This window comes from Heteronotia binoei, chromosome 19 (genome assembly GCF_032191835.1).
Source record: "Heteronotia binoei isolate CCM8104 ecotype False Entrance Well chromosome 19, APGP_CSIRO_Hbin_v1, whole genome shotgun sequence".
Classification (NCBI taxonomy): Eukaryota; Metazoa; Chordata; class Lepidosauria; order Squamata; family Gekkonidae; genus Heteronotia; species Heteronotia binoei.
The window spans coordinates 433472-451062 of NC_083241.1; the positions used below are offsets into that span (position 1 = coordinate 433472).

At 57.8% G+C, this 17591-nt stretch overlaps 1 protein-coding gene across 1 annotated transcript; it reads left to right on the plus strand.

Annotated features, from left to right (window-relative positions):
- Positions 1 to 1703: 1703 nt before the first annotated feature.
- FES (FES proto-oncogene, tyrosine kinase) lies at positions 1704 to 15772 on the plus strand. The gene is made up of 18 exons (XM_060260245.1): positions 1704 to 1968; positions 2261 to 2434; positions 2523 to 2619; positions 2725 to 2908; positions 2987 to 3118; positions 3213 to 3344; positions 3622 to 3756; positions 5455 to 5650; positions 5789 to 5869; positions 6035 to 6244; positions 7436 to 7558; positions 7643 to 7696; positions 8170 to 8288; positions 8589 to 8683; positions 14398 to 14521; positions 14888 to 15045; positions 15270 to 15392; positions 15559 to 15772. Exons 1-18 carry the CDS (start codon positions 1732 to 1734, stop codon positions 15699 to 15701), a joined length of 2517 nt encoding a protein of 838 aa, XP_060116228.1. The 5' UTR covers positions 1704 to 1731; the 3' UTR covers positions 15702 to 15772.
- Positions 15773 to 17591: the final 1819 nt, after the last annotated feature.

The window sequence follows — 17591 nt, forward strand, 5'->3', positions numbered from 1 at the left end:
GCTAATTATTACCGCCATCATAAAAAAGAACAAGCAGCACTAGCACTTTTATTATTAATTAATTAATTAATTTTAAATTTATCAGAATTTTAATGTTAAATGTAACTTTGTTTTTTGTATAACTGAATGATGTTGTTAGCTGCCCTGAGCCTGCTCCGGCGGGGAGGGCGGGATATAAATAAAATTTCCTTCCTTCCTTCCTTCCTTCCTTCCTTCCTTCCTTCCTTCCTTCCTTCCTTCCTTCCTTCCTTCCTTCCTTCCTTCCTTCCTTCCTTCCTTCCTCCCTTCCTTCCTTCCTTCCCGGCCAACTCTCAGCCTTTGCCTTGCTGCCAGCAGGGAGCAGGTTTCTGGGGGTGTCAAGACTGGGAGAAGAGCCGGCTGCAGCCGTGCAGATGACCAGGGAAGGAACCCCAGAGCATCATGCACCTGCCTCTCCAGGAGGAGCAGCAGCGCAAGGCCAGCAGGGCAGAGGGGGGCTGTGGACTCAACGGGCAGTTAAACCGCAGGGCCCTTGTGGGGAAAACCCAAGGACCAGCAGCCAGGTGCGTGGCCCTGCAGCCACCTGGAAACTTCCTGTGCCCATATCTTTGGGCTTGGGAAGAGACAGGTTGGCCGGGGCAGCAGTGGGTGTGACTGGCAGGGCCCAGACTTCCCAAGTGGGGGAGGGGGGAGGAATGATGCCAAGCCACAGGACTTCAGCAGACAGAAAGGGTCTTCCACTGGGCACCGTGAGGTGAGGTGGGGCGGGGCGGGGCCTTTCAAGCCGGTTGGCGATGGCTTCTGGCTCCATGGGCTGGCTCAGCCCATCTATGAGTTTCAGCCTGGGAAGCAGCAGCCCCAGGGCGGGTGGCGGAAGGGGGATCTTGCAACGCCTGCCGCAGGGCTTGGCGAGGAGGTTTCCTGTTCCTTCTTTGAGCCCCAGCCACTCTCAGGAGGCCACGGCAGGCTCACCCACAGGAGCAGTACCAGGTACGGGGGGGGGGGCTCTTCCGTGGAGGGCGAGGTAGGCCCTGTCTCCCCCCCCCACCTCCTTCCTGAGCACTGCTGGGGTGCCGCTGCCCTCTGGGCAGGGGCTGAGAATCCTGCCAGAGGGAAGTGGCCCCCTGGCCGGCAGTCCAACGCTGGATTTTTTCTCATCCCTACCTTGGAGACTGACTGGGGGGGGGGGGTTGGGGGGGTGAGTTTTCGAGAGCCAAAGCCCCTTGGTCAGCGCTTGGACTCCCAAAAGCTCCTACTCCCCCCCCAAACGCCCCCATCTCCCTGGTCTCTCAGGTGCTCCTGGGCTTGAATGTAGCCGGAGAGAATCCCCTCCCCTCTGGCTGCCCAGACCAGCCCCTTCTTGGCAGGCAGCCTGGCACAGCCCCCTTGCCAAGGGAAGGAGGGAAAGGCTGTGGGGGGGAAGTCACCTGCCCCAGGACTCTGGGCCCCATCCAGCACCCGTGCTCGGCTTGGCCTGTCTTGGGCTTGGTCACCAGCCCTGCTTCTCTGGGGACACCGTGCCTTTGGGAGCCCAGCTGCCCCACCAACAGCAAGGCTTAGCTGGTGACGGTGTCTCCCCCTCCCTGCCTCTCCCTGCCCTGTTGAGGAACCGCTCCCCACCACCCAGGAAATGCAAAGGGGAAGCCACTGCAGGCCAGGGAGGGAGGGAGGGAGGGTTCTCTGAGCCGCTCTCAAGGCCTGAGGACACCTTGACCATGGCCGGCTTTGTAGGGAGGCAGCACAGCAGGGCCAATGGGGCAGCCCCTCCACGCTGCGAGCTTCGGGGTGCAGCTCGGCTGCCCCGAGGGCCACAGTGCACTGCTGCAGCTGCAAGAAGCCGAGCTCCGCCAGCTGGAGGCCCTAAAGAAGTGGATGGGCCAGCGTGCCAAGAGCGACCGGGAATATGCTGCCCAGCTCCACCAGATGTACAGCTTGGCCGAGAAGCAGCAGGAGAGCAGCCGGCAGCCCAGCCTCGGCCAGATCAGCCAGGTGGGAGCCCCCAACCCCCCCAGGCCTGGATGCAAGCAGGGGGAGGTCCAAGGCTTGGGAGGGGGAGCTGCCCTGGCTTCCCTCTCTGGTTTGGCATCAGCTCCCCTGCAAGCCAGACAGGGCATACCTCGCCCTCCCTCCCTCCCCCCACCCTGCCCTAGGGTTGCCAGCCCTTCCCCAACTCCCCGGGCCTAGGCAGTCTGTAAGGGGGGCAGGCCGGGCAGCCCCAGGGAGTGAGCAGCTCCTGCACCAACCCTGCCCTTCTGGATGCTCCCTCCTTCCTTCCTCCCAGTGCTGGTGGTCGCTGGTGACCCAGACGGAGGCCCTGAGCCAGCTCCTGAAGCAGCATGCCGAGGCCCTGGTCTCTGGGCCCCTCCACAAGCTGGGCCTGCTTGCCCACAGCAAGCAGCTGCTGCGTCGGACCTACAGTGAGCAGTGGCAGCAGCTGAGCCAGGAGTTCACCCGGGTAAGCCTGCCTGCCCCGTACCTGGCAGGGGCTCCAGTGGAGCTCCTCCTCATGCTTCATGCTGCTGGGGCTCTCCCTCCTTTTGCAGGCCACTCAGCAAGAGCCGGAACGCCTGAAGGCCCAGTACCTGGCCCACATCCGCGAGAGCGCCCAGGCCAAGCGCCGGTTCCAGGAGGCCAGCAAAGGTGCGCGTGCCCTCCTCCGCTGCGGGCAGGCGGGCAGCAGGAGGGCGTTGCTGCTTTGGTGGCTGGCCTGGCCCTGATCCTCTCCTCGGGTGGCGGGTCTTGCAGAGAAGGAGCGAGAGAAGGCCAAGGAGCGCTACGTGCGGAGCCTGTGGAAGCTCTATGCGCTGCACAACCAGTACATCCTGGCCCTCCGGGCGGCCGAGGTGCACCATGCCCACCACTTCCAGCGGATGCTGCCCGGCGTCCTCCGGTCACTGCACGGCCTGCAGCAGGAGATGACCCACATCACGTAAGCTGGGCAGCTGCAGGAGGTGGGGGTCACGAGTTGGAGGCAGGCTGGACCCATGCCCCCCTTCTGTGCCAACAGCAAAGAGGCGCTGCAGGAGTACACCACCATCAGCAGCCTGGTGCAAGAGGAGATGGTGTCCGTGCACCGAGCCATGGGCAGGGCCCTGGAGCGCCTCCAGCCCACCCTGGAGTACAGCAGATTCACGCCCCCGTGCAGGTAGGGAGGCTCAGACTCCCACGTGTGTGGGGGGTGCGGGGGGTGGAGCGGGCAACCTCTCTGGCTGACTCTGGCTGCTCTCTGGCAGGTGCCAGCGGGAGGGGGAGCCCCAGTCAGCAGCGGCCTTTGACCAGAGCCTCCTGGAGGACCTGGAGACGGAGGGCCTGGAGGCCGGCCAGCTGCAGCTGAACGAGCTGACCCTGGAGAGCCTGCAGCACACGTCCGTCTGTCCCTCCACCTGTCTGTCTGTCTGTCTGTGGGGAAGGAAGGCTGGCTCTTGGCAAGGGGGTGCGGGTGGGCACAGTGTCAGACGCCCTCCAGAGAGAGCGCAGCACCAGCACCAGCGTGGATCAGCGCGGCTGCCTCCTTAGCCTGTGGGGCAGGGGCCCTGGGGAGAGGCTGCCAATAAGGGAAAGGCGGGGGGGAGCCCGGGGCTTGGCAGTGCCCACTCCCTTCGTGGCTGTGCCTCTGAGCCCTGGCCTCTGTCTCCCCCGCAGGCTCAGTTCGGTGGAGGAGGAGCTGGCTGGAGCCACCAGAAGCGCGGAGGACCTCCAGCAGCGGGTCCAGGCCCTGCAGGGGGGACTCCAGCATGAAGAGCGGGCCGGAGGCGGCTCAGGCTCCTCGGAGGGGCGGTGAGGAGGGGGGACTGGGGAAGGAGCAGGTCTGCTGCCTCTAGCTGCTCCCCTGGCTCCCACTGCGGAGGGGGGGGGGTCTGCCTCGGGGAAGCTGCTGCCAAAGGCGCCCTTGCTTTTGCCCCCGGCATGGGAAGCCCTGTAATGCGGTGCCCGCCCGTCTCCCACTGCAGGCCTGCTTCAAGTCCAGATTCAAGGCCGGCATTTCCCACCAGACCAGCAAATTGACCCCAAGCTGGGAGTAGCCAGAACTTCCCCGTCTGTTGGTGCATTCCTGCCAGATGTTTGCCTTCTGGCTGAATTTGCAGGGAACCCTAAACCCCAGTGCCCCCCCCCCCTCCGGCCGCCAATTCTGCTGGGAAGCTTGCCTGCCTTCGGCCCGTGGCTTTGTGGAGTGGAGTGGCAGGATTCTGAGATGAATCATTCAGGGCCTTCCTGTGTTGATCCTGCCATTCCAGTGGAGGGACTGCATGCTTCGGGTGGCAGGAAGGAAATAAACGGACTTTAGCAAGATTTTATCCTAGCAGAAGTGCTGCTCGACTGGAGAGGGGGCCCACTGGGCGGTCTCATGCAGTGCCAGAGGGGGGGCCTCATGTTCTGAAAGAAAGCGCTCCCGTGTGGTCACAAAGGGCCCTGCAGGGGACCCACAGAGGAAGGCCTGAGATGCCCTGCCTTGTCTGGCCACGGGGCAGAGAGGGGAGAAAGGGGCTGCTGTGGGGAAGGGGAGCAAGACACTAGCAGAGCAGGGGAATGGGGAAGGGTATTAAGATGTTGCATTAGCAATGATAGTTTGGTTGGTTGTTTTGAACATGGTATAAAGAAGAACAATTTAGTCTACCTGGAAGGGGCCCAGAGGAGGGCGGCGAAGATGGTGAGGGGTCTGGAGACCAAGTCCTATGAGGAAAGGTTGAAGGAGCTGGACATGTTTAGCCTGGAGAGGAGGCGGCTGAGAGGTTATATGATCACCATCTTCAAGGACTTGAAGGGCTGTCATAAAGAGGGTGCTGCAGAGTTGTTTTCTGTTGCCTCAGGAGTTCGTACAAGAACCAACAGGTTGAAATTAAATCAGAAGAGCTTCTGGCTCAACATGAGGAAGAACTTCCTGACCGTGAGAGCAGTTCCTCAGTGGAAGAGGCTTCTTCCTCGGGAGGTGGTGGGCTCTCCTTCCCTGGAGGTTTTCAAACAGAGGCTGGATGGCCATCTGAAAGCAATGCTGGTTCTAGGACCCGCTATGAGTTTAGGTTGCTCACAAGAGGGAGAGCAGGGCGGGATATGTGAGTGCTCGGCTCTTGTGGCCCGATCTTCCGTGCCCAGGGGAATGCCAGTTGCCCTTTGGGGTCAGGAAGGAAATTTCGATCCTGGAGGTTTTCTGCCTTCCTCTGGGTCATGGGGGCAGTGTGTGTGGGGAGGGGCAGAGGTAGCTGTGAATTTCCTGACTTGCGCAGAGAAGTGGACTAGTTGACCCTCGGAGTCCCTTCCAGCTCTATGTTTCTACTGGCAGCCGGTGTCTCTGCCTCTTGGGTGCACCTGGAGTGTCTCTGGAGAGCAGCCCCGTGCTGCCTTCTCTTGCAACTCAGTGTGATTTGGGACTGCACACAGCAGCAGCCACTGGCCACCGCCCCCCCCCCCCCCCCCGCCGGCTTGGCTGTGCTGGTGAAGGCAGGTGATGACAGGCAGGTTTGTCTTTCTCCTCGGCAGCCTCCTCTTGCTGGGGAAGCACCAGGCCCACCACGAAGCCCTGCACCAGGCCCAGCTGGCCCAGTGCACCCAGGCCAAGCTGCAGGCCCAGAAGGAGCTCCTGCAGCGCAAGCTGGACCAGCTCGGCTCCAGGGACCCCCCGCCTGCCCCAGCCCTGAAGGAGGACGCTCAGGCTCTGGCAGCCCCAGGGGCGCAGGTACGTCCCCCCACCCTCCCCACAGTTCTGCCTGGTGTCTGCTGGAGGAGCCCTGAGAAGTGTGCTGTAGCTGCGCTCTTCTCCTCCTCCGTGGCCATGGGCACTCTCACCTCCTCTGGCCTCTGTCCCCTCCAGGAGCAGGAACGTGACGGGGGTCGAAGGCTGGCCTTGGAGGCCCTGAAGCACCACATCACTGGCATCTTCCGCCCACGTTTCTCAGTGAGTGTTCTTCCCCCCAGCGCAGCACCATTCTCAGCGCCCTCCCTGGGCCTGCTCCTGGATTGTGACTGGCTGGAGGCAAGAGGCGCTGACTGCCATCCAGGTGTCTCCTCTGGGAAAGGGGGCGAAGTTACCGCCTTGTGCCCTCTCTCTTTCTGCCCTCAGCTGCCGCCCATTGCCCCCATTGTGCCAGAAGTGCAGAAGCCCCTCAGCCAGCAAGCCTGGTATCACGGGGCCATCCCCCGCCTGGAAGTCCAGCAGCTGCTGCGGGCGGATGGTGACTTCCTGGTGCGGGAGAGCCAAGGCAAGCGGGAGTACGTCCTGTCTGTGCTGTGGGAGGGCCAACCCCGCCATTTCATCCTCCAGGCCCTGGAGGTGAGTGAGTGTTGCTCCAGGGGCCTGCAGCAGCGGGAGAGAAAGCCAGATGCTGTGGAGGTGGTTGGGCTGCAAACACAGCAGCAACTTAAGCTTTACCTCCCCTCCCACCCCTCCTGTGGTTGGACCAGAACTGACAGGTTGAAGCTAAATCAAAAGAGTTTCCGGCTCAACATTAGGAAGAGCTTCCTGACTGTTAGAGGGTTTCCTCAGTGGAACCGGCTTCCTCCTCGGGAGGTGGTGGGCTCTCCTTCCTTGGAGGTTTTTCAACAGAGGCTAGATGGCCATCTGACAGCAATGCTGACCCTGTGAATTTAGGGGGAGGGATTTGTGAAGTTCCTGCCTTGTGCAGGGGGTTGGACTAGATGACCCTGGAGGTCCCTTCCAACTCTAGGATTCTGTGCCCCAACAAAACTGAGGGTCTGGATCTCTTCATGCAGCCAGAGTCACTGAACTCACAGGGACATGTATTCGAGTCCACCTTCAGGCTGCTCAGTCTTCAAGCCCAGACTCTATGGCTTTCCCACCCGCCTGGTCCCAGCCTCTGTGTGGAGTCCATGGCTCTAGGCATATTCGAGGGGGGGGAGACAGAGTTGTGTGCATGGAGGGCCAGTGCTTCAGCAGAGGCCCCCGTCTCGCCCAGCAGCCTGTTGAGGGAGGGGAAGAGTGCATCTCATTTCCAGCTGCTGCCAGTCATCAGGGCCTCTGGGTACACACGGACACAGATCTGGCTTGCTGGGTTAGGTGGGAGTGCCTTGATCGCACTTCTTTGCACTATTCGTAGCGTGCATTTCTCACGGAGAGTCCAGGTAGCTCACAGAACATAAGTCAAGGCAATGGAGAGGATGGGAGATTCCAGAGACAGTGCAGCAGGGTCTGGATTGCAGAGGGCTGGGGCCAAGCACAAATCTGAGCGGTGGAAACAAAAGCAGCGGCATTTAACATGAGGGGCTGAATGATGTGAAAACCACACAGGAAGGAAGATCCTACTTCTAGCCACAGGCAGGATGAAGAGGGCCCGGTGGGATGGATGGTCCACAGCCAGTGCCTTGCCCTCAGCCCAGCCTGTCGCACCTCCCTCAAGGGAGCCTCTGTGGGCGTGACACCGGGTGGGGGTGGGGGGGAAGGGATGAGTGGGCCAAGCTGGCTGCTGCACCTCCCTGCCTCCGCGGCTGCTCTTGTTGCCCCCAGAACCAGTATCGCCTGGAGGGCGAAATGTTCCCCACCATTCCGCTGCTCATCGACCATTTCCGGAAGACCAAGCAGCCCGTCACAAAGAAGAGCGGCATCCTCTTGGCCAAGCCCGTCATCAAGGTGGGGGGCTCTTCTTCCGGGGGTCTCTGGGGAGGCTGGGCAGGGGACATGAAGCTGCTGACCGGCCGGCTGCTCTTGCTTCAGGACAAGTGGGTGCTGGACCACGAGGAGGTGCTGCTTGGGGAGCGCATCGGGCAGGTGAGTGACACGAGAAAGGGGCGGAGCTGATCGAGAAAGCACCTTTGCCTCCAGGGAGTTCTGGGCTCCTGCCTTGAAGAGTCCCCTGGAGTGGCCAGCGAGTGTCCTTCAGCACACGGTTGCCTTGCTCTTGGCTGTCCAGTGGGTGAGAATGGCAGAGTGCCACCACTCGGACAGTCTGAGGACTGGGCACCAGAAGGGCCAATGGCTTGGGATGCTGTGTGTGGAGGAGGAGCCCCAAAGCCAAGCTCCTCCCCTGCCAGTTCCAGGGGCGAGTGGGCCAAGCCAGAGCTGCCTTGGGGGGTCCTTCCGCTCTGCCTCCTTGTAAGCCGGCTGGCCCAGCAGTTCCTGGAGAGCTCCAGGGCTGGAGAAGGGGCTGGCCGGGGAGGGCTCAGTGATGCAGACGTGCGGGGGGGGGGGGGCGTGTGCCACCAGGGAGGATCAAGTCGGCAGCCGCAGCCTTCTCTCCTCAGGGCCACTTTGGGGAGGTGTTCAGTGGGCGCCTGCTTTGTGACAACACACCTGTGGCCGTGAAGACCTGCCGTGAAACTCTCCCGCCAGAGCTGAAGGCCAAATTCCTGCAGGAGGCCAGGTGTGTGCGAAATGGTGTTAGGGAGGGGCTGGCTGAGTGGCCCACGTGGAGGGGGGTCTCCGGGGGAGGTTCACAGGAGGAGGTCTTTTCAAGACAGGGCTGTCTTTGCTGGAGATGTGGAATCAAGCCTTCCTGTCCTCCCTGCTCAAACTGCTGATGGAGGGTCTGAGGCTGCAGCCACGCTGTGCTGCCCTTGCCTTCTTTCTGGGCTGCAGTGGCCGTTCCCCCTTCTTCGGGCAGTCTGTGGCGCAGGGGAGCCTGGGTCTCATTCTGGCCCTGTTGGCTCCGCTCTCCCTGCAGGATCCTGAAGCAGTATGACCACCCAAATATTGTCCAACTCATTGGCGTCTGCACTCAGAAACACCCCATTTACATCGTCATGGAGCTGGTTCAGGGTAAGTTCCACCCCTCTATCACTTCTGCATCTGTCATTCAAAATCCCCCCCCCCCCCCCCGCTCAGGGCAGCAAGGAGGGACAAGTGTCAGGTGTGAAGATCTGGAGGGGGGCTGACTCTTGTGCTTGCACTGCCGCCCTCCCCTCCCCTCCCTTGCCTGGGCCTCCGCTTAGGAACAGCCCTAGTCTTTGGGCGTCCTGCGGAAAGCCACAGCCGGGCTCTGCTCTGGCTGGTGTGGAAGGGTTGGTATTCCCCCCCCCCCCGTTAAAAGCGTATGACCCGTTCCTTTCAACTAAGGGTCTGTGCAGATCAAGCTTATAAGCTCCGTCCATCCTTCTCCAGCATCTGCCTTGAACCTCAGTAAGTAAGTAAATATTAATGAAGACCGTGCAGAAAGGAGGCTGGAAGGTGAAATATGGACTTTTGCTAGATGAGCAGACTCACAGCCCAGCCCTCAGGTCTGGTGCGGTGGCCAGCAGGGAAAGAGCTGGCAAGCATTTGGAAACACCCAAATATTGTCTGCCCCACCAGAGTTCCCAGCAACTGGGCTGCTGTAGCCAAGTGATGTCATAACGGGGCAGCTGAAATGGTGGTGGGACTCCCTCCTGAGATGGCAGGGGGGTGGGCTCCCACCCTGCCTGCCCCTACCAACAAGTACCCTGAGTCCCCAGAGCTGCTGCTTCCCCAAGGCCAGTTAGTGAGCGCATTTGGTTCTAGCAGCGTTGTTGACTCACGCCTATAAAAAGCACACCAGCTGTTCTTGCGATGAGGCTAAAGAATATTGTATCAAATTATATAACCCTGGGCAAAGCTGTTTTTCCCCCCAAATGTTACTTAATCTAGACCATAGTAAGATTTTTTATATTATTGAATTTCTAAAAGATGAACCAACCTCCATTCTTGTTACTTGATGGTAGCAAAGTAACAGACAGCTTCGAATCATAGAGTTTTATTTATTTATTACTTTGAATTTCTATCCCGCCCTCTCCGCAAACGGACTCAGGGCGGCTGACAACATTCATATTCTCAAGTTAAAACCAATAAAAACATATTTACAATTACAATTTAAACTTTTAAAAACCATTTCGTGGTGCTGTGTCACTACAATATAAGCGAGTTCTTATTTTCTGACTCTATATGATGTCAGGTGGCAGCTCTCTCCTTTATTTATTTATTTCAACTTACCGGTATATCCCGCGCTCTCCGCAAGCGGACTCAGGGCGGCTTACAACATCATGTCAATACAGTTAAACCATTAAAACATATAAAACCACAATTTTTAAAAGCCATTCTATGGTGCTGCATTCATGCAATATAGGCGGCATAGAATTTCTGAACAGTGATCACCAGCACTCTATGTGATGTCCTGTGGCAGCCCTCTTTCCGTCAAGCATCGAAGGCCTGCTTGAACAATTCTGTCTTACAGGCCCTGCAGAACGCAGACAGATCCCGCAGGGCCCTTATGGCTTCCGGAAGGGTATTCCAAAGCTCTGGTGCTGCCACCGAAAAAGCCCTAGATCTTGTCACACATAACCTGGATTCTTTTGGTCTGGGGGCAGACAGTATGTTTTTTGCCCCTGAACGCAGTGCTCTCTGGGGGATATATGGAGAAAGGCGGTCCCGTAGATAGGCAGGTCCCTGACCATAAAGGGCTTTAAAGGTCAATACCAACACCTTGAAGCGAACTTGGAACACAACAGGTAGCCAGTGCTCAACAGATCTAACTCCTGGTTAGATCTCAAAGGCCTGTCAAAACAGTTCGGTCTTACAGGTCCTGCAGAAAGTAGAAAGATCCCGCAGGGCCCTTATGGCCTCCGGGAGAGCATTCCACAATTCTGGTGCCGCCACTGAGAAGGCCCTAGCTCACGTCGAACGCAACCTAGCCTCCTTTGGTCCAGGGATGGACAATAGGTTTTCTGTCCCTGAACGCAGTGCTCTCTGGGGAACGTGTGGAGAAAGGCGGTCCCGCAGATAGACAGGTCCCTGAAGGGATCTCCAGGGTCATCTAGTCCACCCCTGCACACTGCAGGAAATTCACCAGGACCTTCCCCCACCCCCAGTGACCCTGCTCCCCCTGCTCCGTATCCAGAAGATGGCAAAAAACCAAACAAGCACAAACCCTCCAGGATCCCTGCTCTGGAGAAAAGCTGCTGCCTGGCCCCAAAGTGGCAACCAGCACTTCCCTGGGCCCTGAGAACGAAGCCCTGATGCAGCCCTTCCTGCCCTCCCTCAGAACCAGCACTGCTGTCAGGTGCCAGGGCTGATGGGGCTGGTCTCTGCTGTGGGGCCAGTCGGGTGAGTAATGGCGGGGGAGGGGGGAGGCACTCCTCCCAAGTGCAACAGACATGGCTCTAACCTGGCCTCTGCCTCCAGCTGCCACTTCCTGGGCACTGAGCCCATCTCTCCTGTTTGCCTTCAGGATTTTCCGCACTGGACTGTGTGTGTGTGTGTGGGGGGTGCAGCAGTGTTTGCCCACGTTTCTCTCCCAGTGTCTGCTGGTGCTGCTGAGTCCCACCTTTGGCCAGAGAGACTGCTGGTGGCTCAGGGTTGCAGCCTCATATCTGATGAAACGTTTGTGTTTTGGGGAATTCTGTATTTCTCATCCTCCATCAAATATAAGTAATCTGGTCAAAGAGAAACAAGGCTAGGATGTCCCTTGTCAGTTTTAGTCTTTGCCTTGGCGTTCAAATTGTTTGCTGTCCAAGTATAAAACAATGCAAACATATTATAGAGATAAATATAGACAGTAAAGTCTGTTTGCTAGTGCTGGTGTTGGACACGGAGAAATAGCTAGCTACATTGTAGATTTTGAAAAAACAAAATTGCTTTTTAAATGTAGAAGAATCTAAATTAGCACCAGGTTGCTTCTTTAAAAGTTTACCAAGTAGTCGGAAGCCAGTGAGATATTCCTTTAGGTATATTACAGCCCAATCCAGACAGACGTGGTGGTCGGCCGCTCGGGCGTGGGTGGATCTTTGCGCCTCTCGTTGGCTTCCAAAGGGGAGACATTATGCTACACTTGCAGAGGGAAGAGCGGCCCGATGAGTGAGAGAGAACCCGTCGCCATGGTGATTCTGCCCAGGCGCACGCCATTGGCCCACTGCAGGCTCGCGCGGGACCACGGGATTGGCCAGCCCGTTGCACATGACTGGGCGATGGGGTGGAAAGCCCGCGCCTGAGAGGCCGTCAATCCCCCCCCACTTCCTCCCGCTGTCAGAGACTCTGCCAATGGCAGGCTGGCGCCCAGGGGCAGGCGCGGACAAGCAGGAAGTGCCAAGTGCAGGAGTTCCCTGTCCTAGACAGCGGCTGGAATGTGTGTCTGGGAGTGGCTAGATCAAGTCCGAAAGACACCTCCTGGAGCCCCGCCCCCCGGGGTTGCCCTGCTGCTGCCCCCTGCTATGGGCAAGGAACACCTCCCCTGGGGCCCGCAGAACTCAGAGTGCAAGCCGCTGGGCATGCATCCACTTCAGCGGCCCCCCCAAGAGCCCAGTGCACAACAGCCCTGTGCGGTCGGGTAGGCTGTCAGCCTGGGCAGGCTGAGGGGCGGCACCACCCCTCCCCATCCATCCATGCGGAGGGCAGCGTGGCAGCTCACAGCCCATTCCCCGCCCCCAGGAACCAAGTCTGCCCACGCTCCCAGGCACTCCCTCAGAGAGGCCACTGACAGGGTGGGGGGTTGCCTCAGGAACGTGCAGCAGGAGAGACAACAGAGTCTTTATTTTTCTGGAACGGTGCAACAGTCTCCCTGGTGCGCGCTGGGCAGTCTCGCCATGGGCAGGGGTCCGTTCCGAGCGGCAGGCAGAAGCAGCTGAGGGAGTGGGGGGCGGTGGAGTGGCACACGCGGAATCCTCTGTGTTGGAGTCCCACCTGCAGAACGGAGACAGAGATCAAGAGCACCTGCAGGGGTGGCGGCTGGAAGAGCAGGCTGCGTTTCAGCCAGGCGCTCTCTTAAAGGGACAATCTCTGACCCACCTCCCTGCATCGGGGCAGCTGCTACCCCCCCCCCCCGCCGGTGCCCTTCCAAGGGTTGGGAATGTGGCAGAGGGCAGACCAAGGGAAGGGGGCAGGCAGCAGCAAATACCCCTGCTGGAGCCAACTGCCTGGTTCAAGAGCCAGGGACGCTCACACACCAAGCAGCCAAGAGCAAGGGGAGGGGAGGATAGCGGGGCTGCACAGTGGTCTTACCCAGCCATGGGCGACAGTCCTCGCTCGCATGCAGAGCCTCCGGAAGCCCAGAACCTGTGGAGACCTGGAAACCAGAGCAGTTAGCCCCAGGGGAGAGACCTCTCTCTCCCCCTCGCAAGTCAAAGATACTGTCAAAGCAACTGCGCGGTGCGAAACCCGTCACCAACGTGCCTGCCTGTCCCTCAATCTAAGTCTGTATTGCCGGGAGCTCACCGGTAGAACTTCCCACCATGCGCTCCTCTCCCTAACAACTAAGTTGTGCGAGGCAGAGCGGAAATATCTCTAGGAGGGGGGGCTGCGATTGGGTGCTGGGGAGGGGGCTCGCCAGGCCAAGGCACAAAGGGATTGGTGAGGCAATCACACCACTCCCTAAGGGGTTTGCGAGCTTCCGCAGTGGCAGAGGCGACCTTTGTTTTTGGTTTCAACGAGTGTCTATGGGACATGCTGCTGTTTTTGCAGGCATAACGTTGCGCCTCTGGGGGGGGTGTGTCATGGGCCAAATTGCTCAGGAAGCTGCCTCAGCCTGGCTGTGCCCCCAACTCCACCCCCTCCTCTGCCTGAACGCTGCGCTCCGCCTCACTTCCACCCACGCTTGGGCGTAGCTCTCAGGCGCCGCTGCCCTCAGGTGGAGCAGCGCTTGGGCGGCCCTCCACCCACGTAACTCCCCCCACACTGTGGTGGCGCCGGTTGTACGTCAGTGCAAACCCTTCCTGCGCCCACGTAGCGGCTCGTCTGCTCCCAAAAGACTTTCCAGCCCCCTTCTCTGGATTGTGCTGTTAATACCTGAAGAATGCAGCCCAAACTCTTCCCCTTTTAAGCTCCTTTGGCACATCAGTCAGGTGTGAAATTTATATTTTTAAGGCCACAACACCATTAAAAGATTTTGCCTAAATTTATCCATGTTCTCTTTTGTACTGTATGAGCCATTATATCAGACAAAACGTTAAGAATGGCCAAAATGGTAACTGATTTCATAACGCAGAAGGGAAAAAATCCTGAGCTAAATGACATTCAGTGCCAGATAAGTAGGCAAATGGAAGTCCAGATCTGGAGCTCTGGAGTGGGTGAGGCTCAGTGACTGGGGAAAGAGGAAGCGTACATGAAGAGTTGTGTCAATGCCTGGCTTCAGCAGAAGAAACCAGATATGAAAGAATTTTATGTGGAAGACACCCGTTCTGTGTCACTAACAATATGCTAAAGGTACGGTCTTTATTTAGCAGAAAAGAATTGCCATCTGTCTTGCCTCTAGCAGCTGTAGTAAGAGACATGGAATTTAATCCATGTGAGGTATTAGGGAAATGTCAGTCTGGGACAAGTTTGGGTTAGCTCTGATCAGTAGTAATGAAGAACTCCCTCGGCCTGGTGTGGTGCGGCTGTGATATTTTATAGCTAAGCCATCTCAGGTGGCTTGACGGACAAATCATAGGCCCACTTGCTTCCATGTCCAGAAGCAATGCCCCTCCTCCCAGCCCCTAAGGCAGACGTGCTCTGCCAAGATGGCGCTCAGTCCCCCCCCTTCTCCTCCACAGGAGGGGACTTCCTCAGCTTCCTGCGGAACGAGGGGGCCCAGCTGAACGTGAAGGAGCTGCTCCGGATGATGCAGAACGCTGCCGCAGGGATGGAGTACCTGGCTAGCAAGGGCTGCATCCACCGGTGAGCCCCCCCTCCACCAGCAGCCTTGTGGGGCTCCCCTGTGAGTGGCCACACGTGGTGCCAGAGGCCATCCATACCTGGCCAGGCTGCCATCTTGGGCTCAGAGGCTTGTTCCAAGGAAGAAGGGCAAAGCTGCTCCTAGGTGAACTTTCGGCAGGGAAAGATCGTTAATTTATGGCATAGCTGCATCCATTCGCCCAGAGTGAATGGGAATATACCAGGCGGATGATGTGGGGGTAGCAAGCAGGGTTTAGTCCTGGACCAAGCTGGAGCTGAGATGGAGGTGTTTCTTGCCACTGCACGGTTCGGGACCTCTTCCCTGCACATCCAGGCGAGTAACCCCTTGGGGTCTCTGATTCGTCCTAGGGACCTGGCAGCACGGAACTGTCTGGTGACGGAGCACAACGCCCTCAAGATCAGCGACTTCGGGATGTCCCGGCAGGAAGAAGACGGCGTTTACTCCTCCACGGGGGGCATGAAGCAGATCCCTGTGAAGTGGACAGCACCAGAAGCCCTCAATTATGGTAGCCCTCTCAATGCCTCTCCCCCCAAATAGACGTGTTCTGCAGCAGGACAGGCAAGGGGGCAGGGAGCTGTCTAGGACACTTAAGGGCCAAACCCCCTAGCTTGGCTGTGGGTCTCCCTGTGGCCCTTTCCCCCCTGGGGGCGCAGGTGAGCGCTGTGTGGCCTAGCCACCTTCTGTCCAGGAATCCAGCCTCTCTCTTGTCTCTCCACGCCCCCTGCCCAGGCCGGTACTCCTCGGAGAGTGACGTGTGGAGCTTTGGCATCCTGCTTTGGGAAGCCTTCAGCCTGGGGGCTACACCGTACTCTACCATGAGCAACCAGCAGGCCCGGGAGGCCGTCGAGAAGGGTGAGCAGCAAAGGCGGGCAGGAAGGAGAGTCCCAGGGTCAAAACATTGCCCTGAACACTTCGCTTGAGTTTTGTGTCCCATGAGAGTATTTTGTGGAAGGCGGGGGTGGGGTGAGGACTCAGGTTTCATCCAGATCCCATGATCTAGTTGCTCCTTCTCTCGTAGGAAAGCGGATGAGTGCCCCCGATCAGTGCCCAGAGGAGGTGTACCAGCTCATGTTGAGGTGCTGGGAATCCCACCCCCCTGAACGACCAACATTCAGCGCTCTCCTCCAGGAACTGGTAGCCCTGAGGAAGAGGCTGCCATGAAGGCACCAGCCCCAAGGGCCCCCCCTCTCCCCGGCTGCTGACTTTGGGCCTCCTTGCCCCACGCCATGGCCACCGTCCCTCGCGCCCATGCTTTGCCCTTGCTGTTCCAGCCGCTCACTAAGGCTGACTTCCAGTTCTGCCAGCTGTTCTCTAGAGGGGCCAGAACATTCCCTCTCTGACTCTGGGGGGGTCAAGGTTCCCTGGAGCTGACAACCAAAATAAAGACTGTACCTTTTAAAAATATCCCAAATGCAGCTGCTGTTTGGTGGGCTTTGTTGTATTTAATCTCAGAGTGGGAAGGGGCCAGCAGGGTCATCCAGTCCAACCCCCTGCCAGCGCAGGAACTACCTGACAAGCTGGGAAGGACTTCCAAAGACGTGTGCCTGCCAGACCCACATCTGTGTGGGTGAGGCCTCTTTCTCATTCGGGTCCCAGTTCACTCTAAGGACACCAAGCATAAGAAAGAAATCTCTCTTCTTCTGCCCTGAAGATGAACAAGTGAATGAACCTGAGATGCAGTGCAGTTGATATTGTTAGGTCCTGCTGCTCATATTCTAACAGGGCACATGCCGTCCCATGCCCTTCAGTTCTCTATATAGGGCAAACAGGCCAAACCCCTAAGCCAAAGGATAAAGGGACACAAACCTGACATCGAGAATCACAAAAGTGAGAAACCTGTAGGAGGACGCCTCAGCCTTTCAGAACGTTCAGTAGGGGACCTCAGAGTAGCTGTTTTACTGCAAAGAACTTTCAAAAACAGACTAGAAAGGGAGATGACTGAGTCATAAGTTATTAGAATATTCAGGACAATGAAACCCCCCCAGGGCTTAACAGAGATATTGGTTTCTTATCTCACTACACATGCCAATATTATTCAGTTCTCACATCTGTTTGTAAACTTTTTAAAATTATGCTGTATGCTAATCTGCTGTTATATATGGGTCTTACCAATTGCCTTAAACCAATTTTAGCTATATTAATTGCTCTGTTATTTATGCGTCTCGACTCTACCTAGCCCTTCCTGGCACCTAACGCCCCCCTCCCATATGTCTGGCTCGAGGAAGTCTGTCTCTGTGCATCTGAAGAGGCTGGCCTGGTCCTGCCGGTCTGTGGCTGGGCTCCCTCTTTAATGCTCCCACAGGCTGCATACAGCCAGCCTGGCTCTCAGCAGGGGATGTGAGCAGTGTCTCCTCTAAGCTGAGTCAGTGTGAGCTAGCTCACAATGTTTTAGCCTCCAGCTCACACATTTTTGTCTTAGCTCAGGTTGGATGGCCCCAGAGCAAACTAATTTATGCAGGAGCTCACAACTTTAAATCCAGTCGCTCAGAACTTTAATGCTAGTAGTAGCTCACAAAGTAGAATTTCTGCTCATCGCAAGACTCCAAGCTTAGAGGGAAGACTGGACGTGAGGTGTGTATTGGGGGGGGGGGGATTTCCTTCCCCTTTTCTCTGGCCAGGAAGGTTTCCAGGGGGTGGCTCTTTCTTTCCGCTCACAACAGAGCCCCTTCCCACACACACACACGCACCTGTGAGCAATGGTGGGCTGGTCCCAGTGCTTGTTGGTTGGCTTGTCTCACAAAAATTAAGCTTCCTTTCCTCAGCCAACCTCCCCCTCCCCAAAAAACGACCCCTAACTAAAGCCTGGCTAAGGGAGGAGCCTCCCCAGAGGCACAGCACCCCCCCACAGACAGACAGACAGACTGAGGGGGAGAAAATGGTCCTCCCACCTTTTAAACTGAGGCTGGCTCAGCCCTGCCCATCCAGGGGAGTTCCCTGGGCTCTGATTGGCTGACACACTCAGATTTGCATATGGCCTAAATGGCAAGGATTGGTTCAGAGCTCTGGAGGAGAGGTGGGACTTTGGGGGATGATTGCCAGGGCTGCAGACCC

What these genes read in the sequence shown, in the direction of transcription:
- FES (XM_060260245.1), top strand. Translation starts at nt 1,732, where the DNA reads ATGGGGCAGCCCCTCCACGCTGCGAGCTTCGGGGTGCAGCTCGGCTGC. An exon ending in CGTCATGGAGCTGGTTCAGG is followed by an intron (nt 8,684 to 14,397) that starts GTAAGTTCCACC and finishes TCTCCTCCACAG; the next exon opens with GAGGGGACTTCCTCAGCTTC. An exon ending in CCGGGAGGCCGTCGAGAAGG is followed by an intron (nt 15,393 to 15,558) that starts GTGAGCAGCAAA and finishes CTTCTCTCGTAG; the next exon opens with GAAAGCGGATGAGTGCCCCC.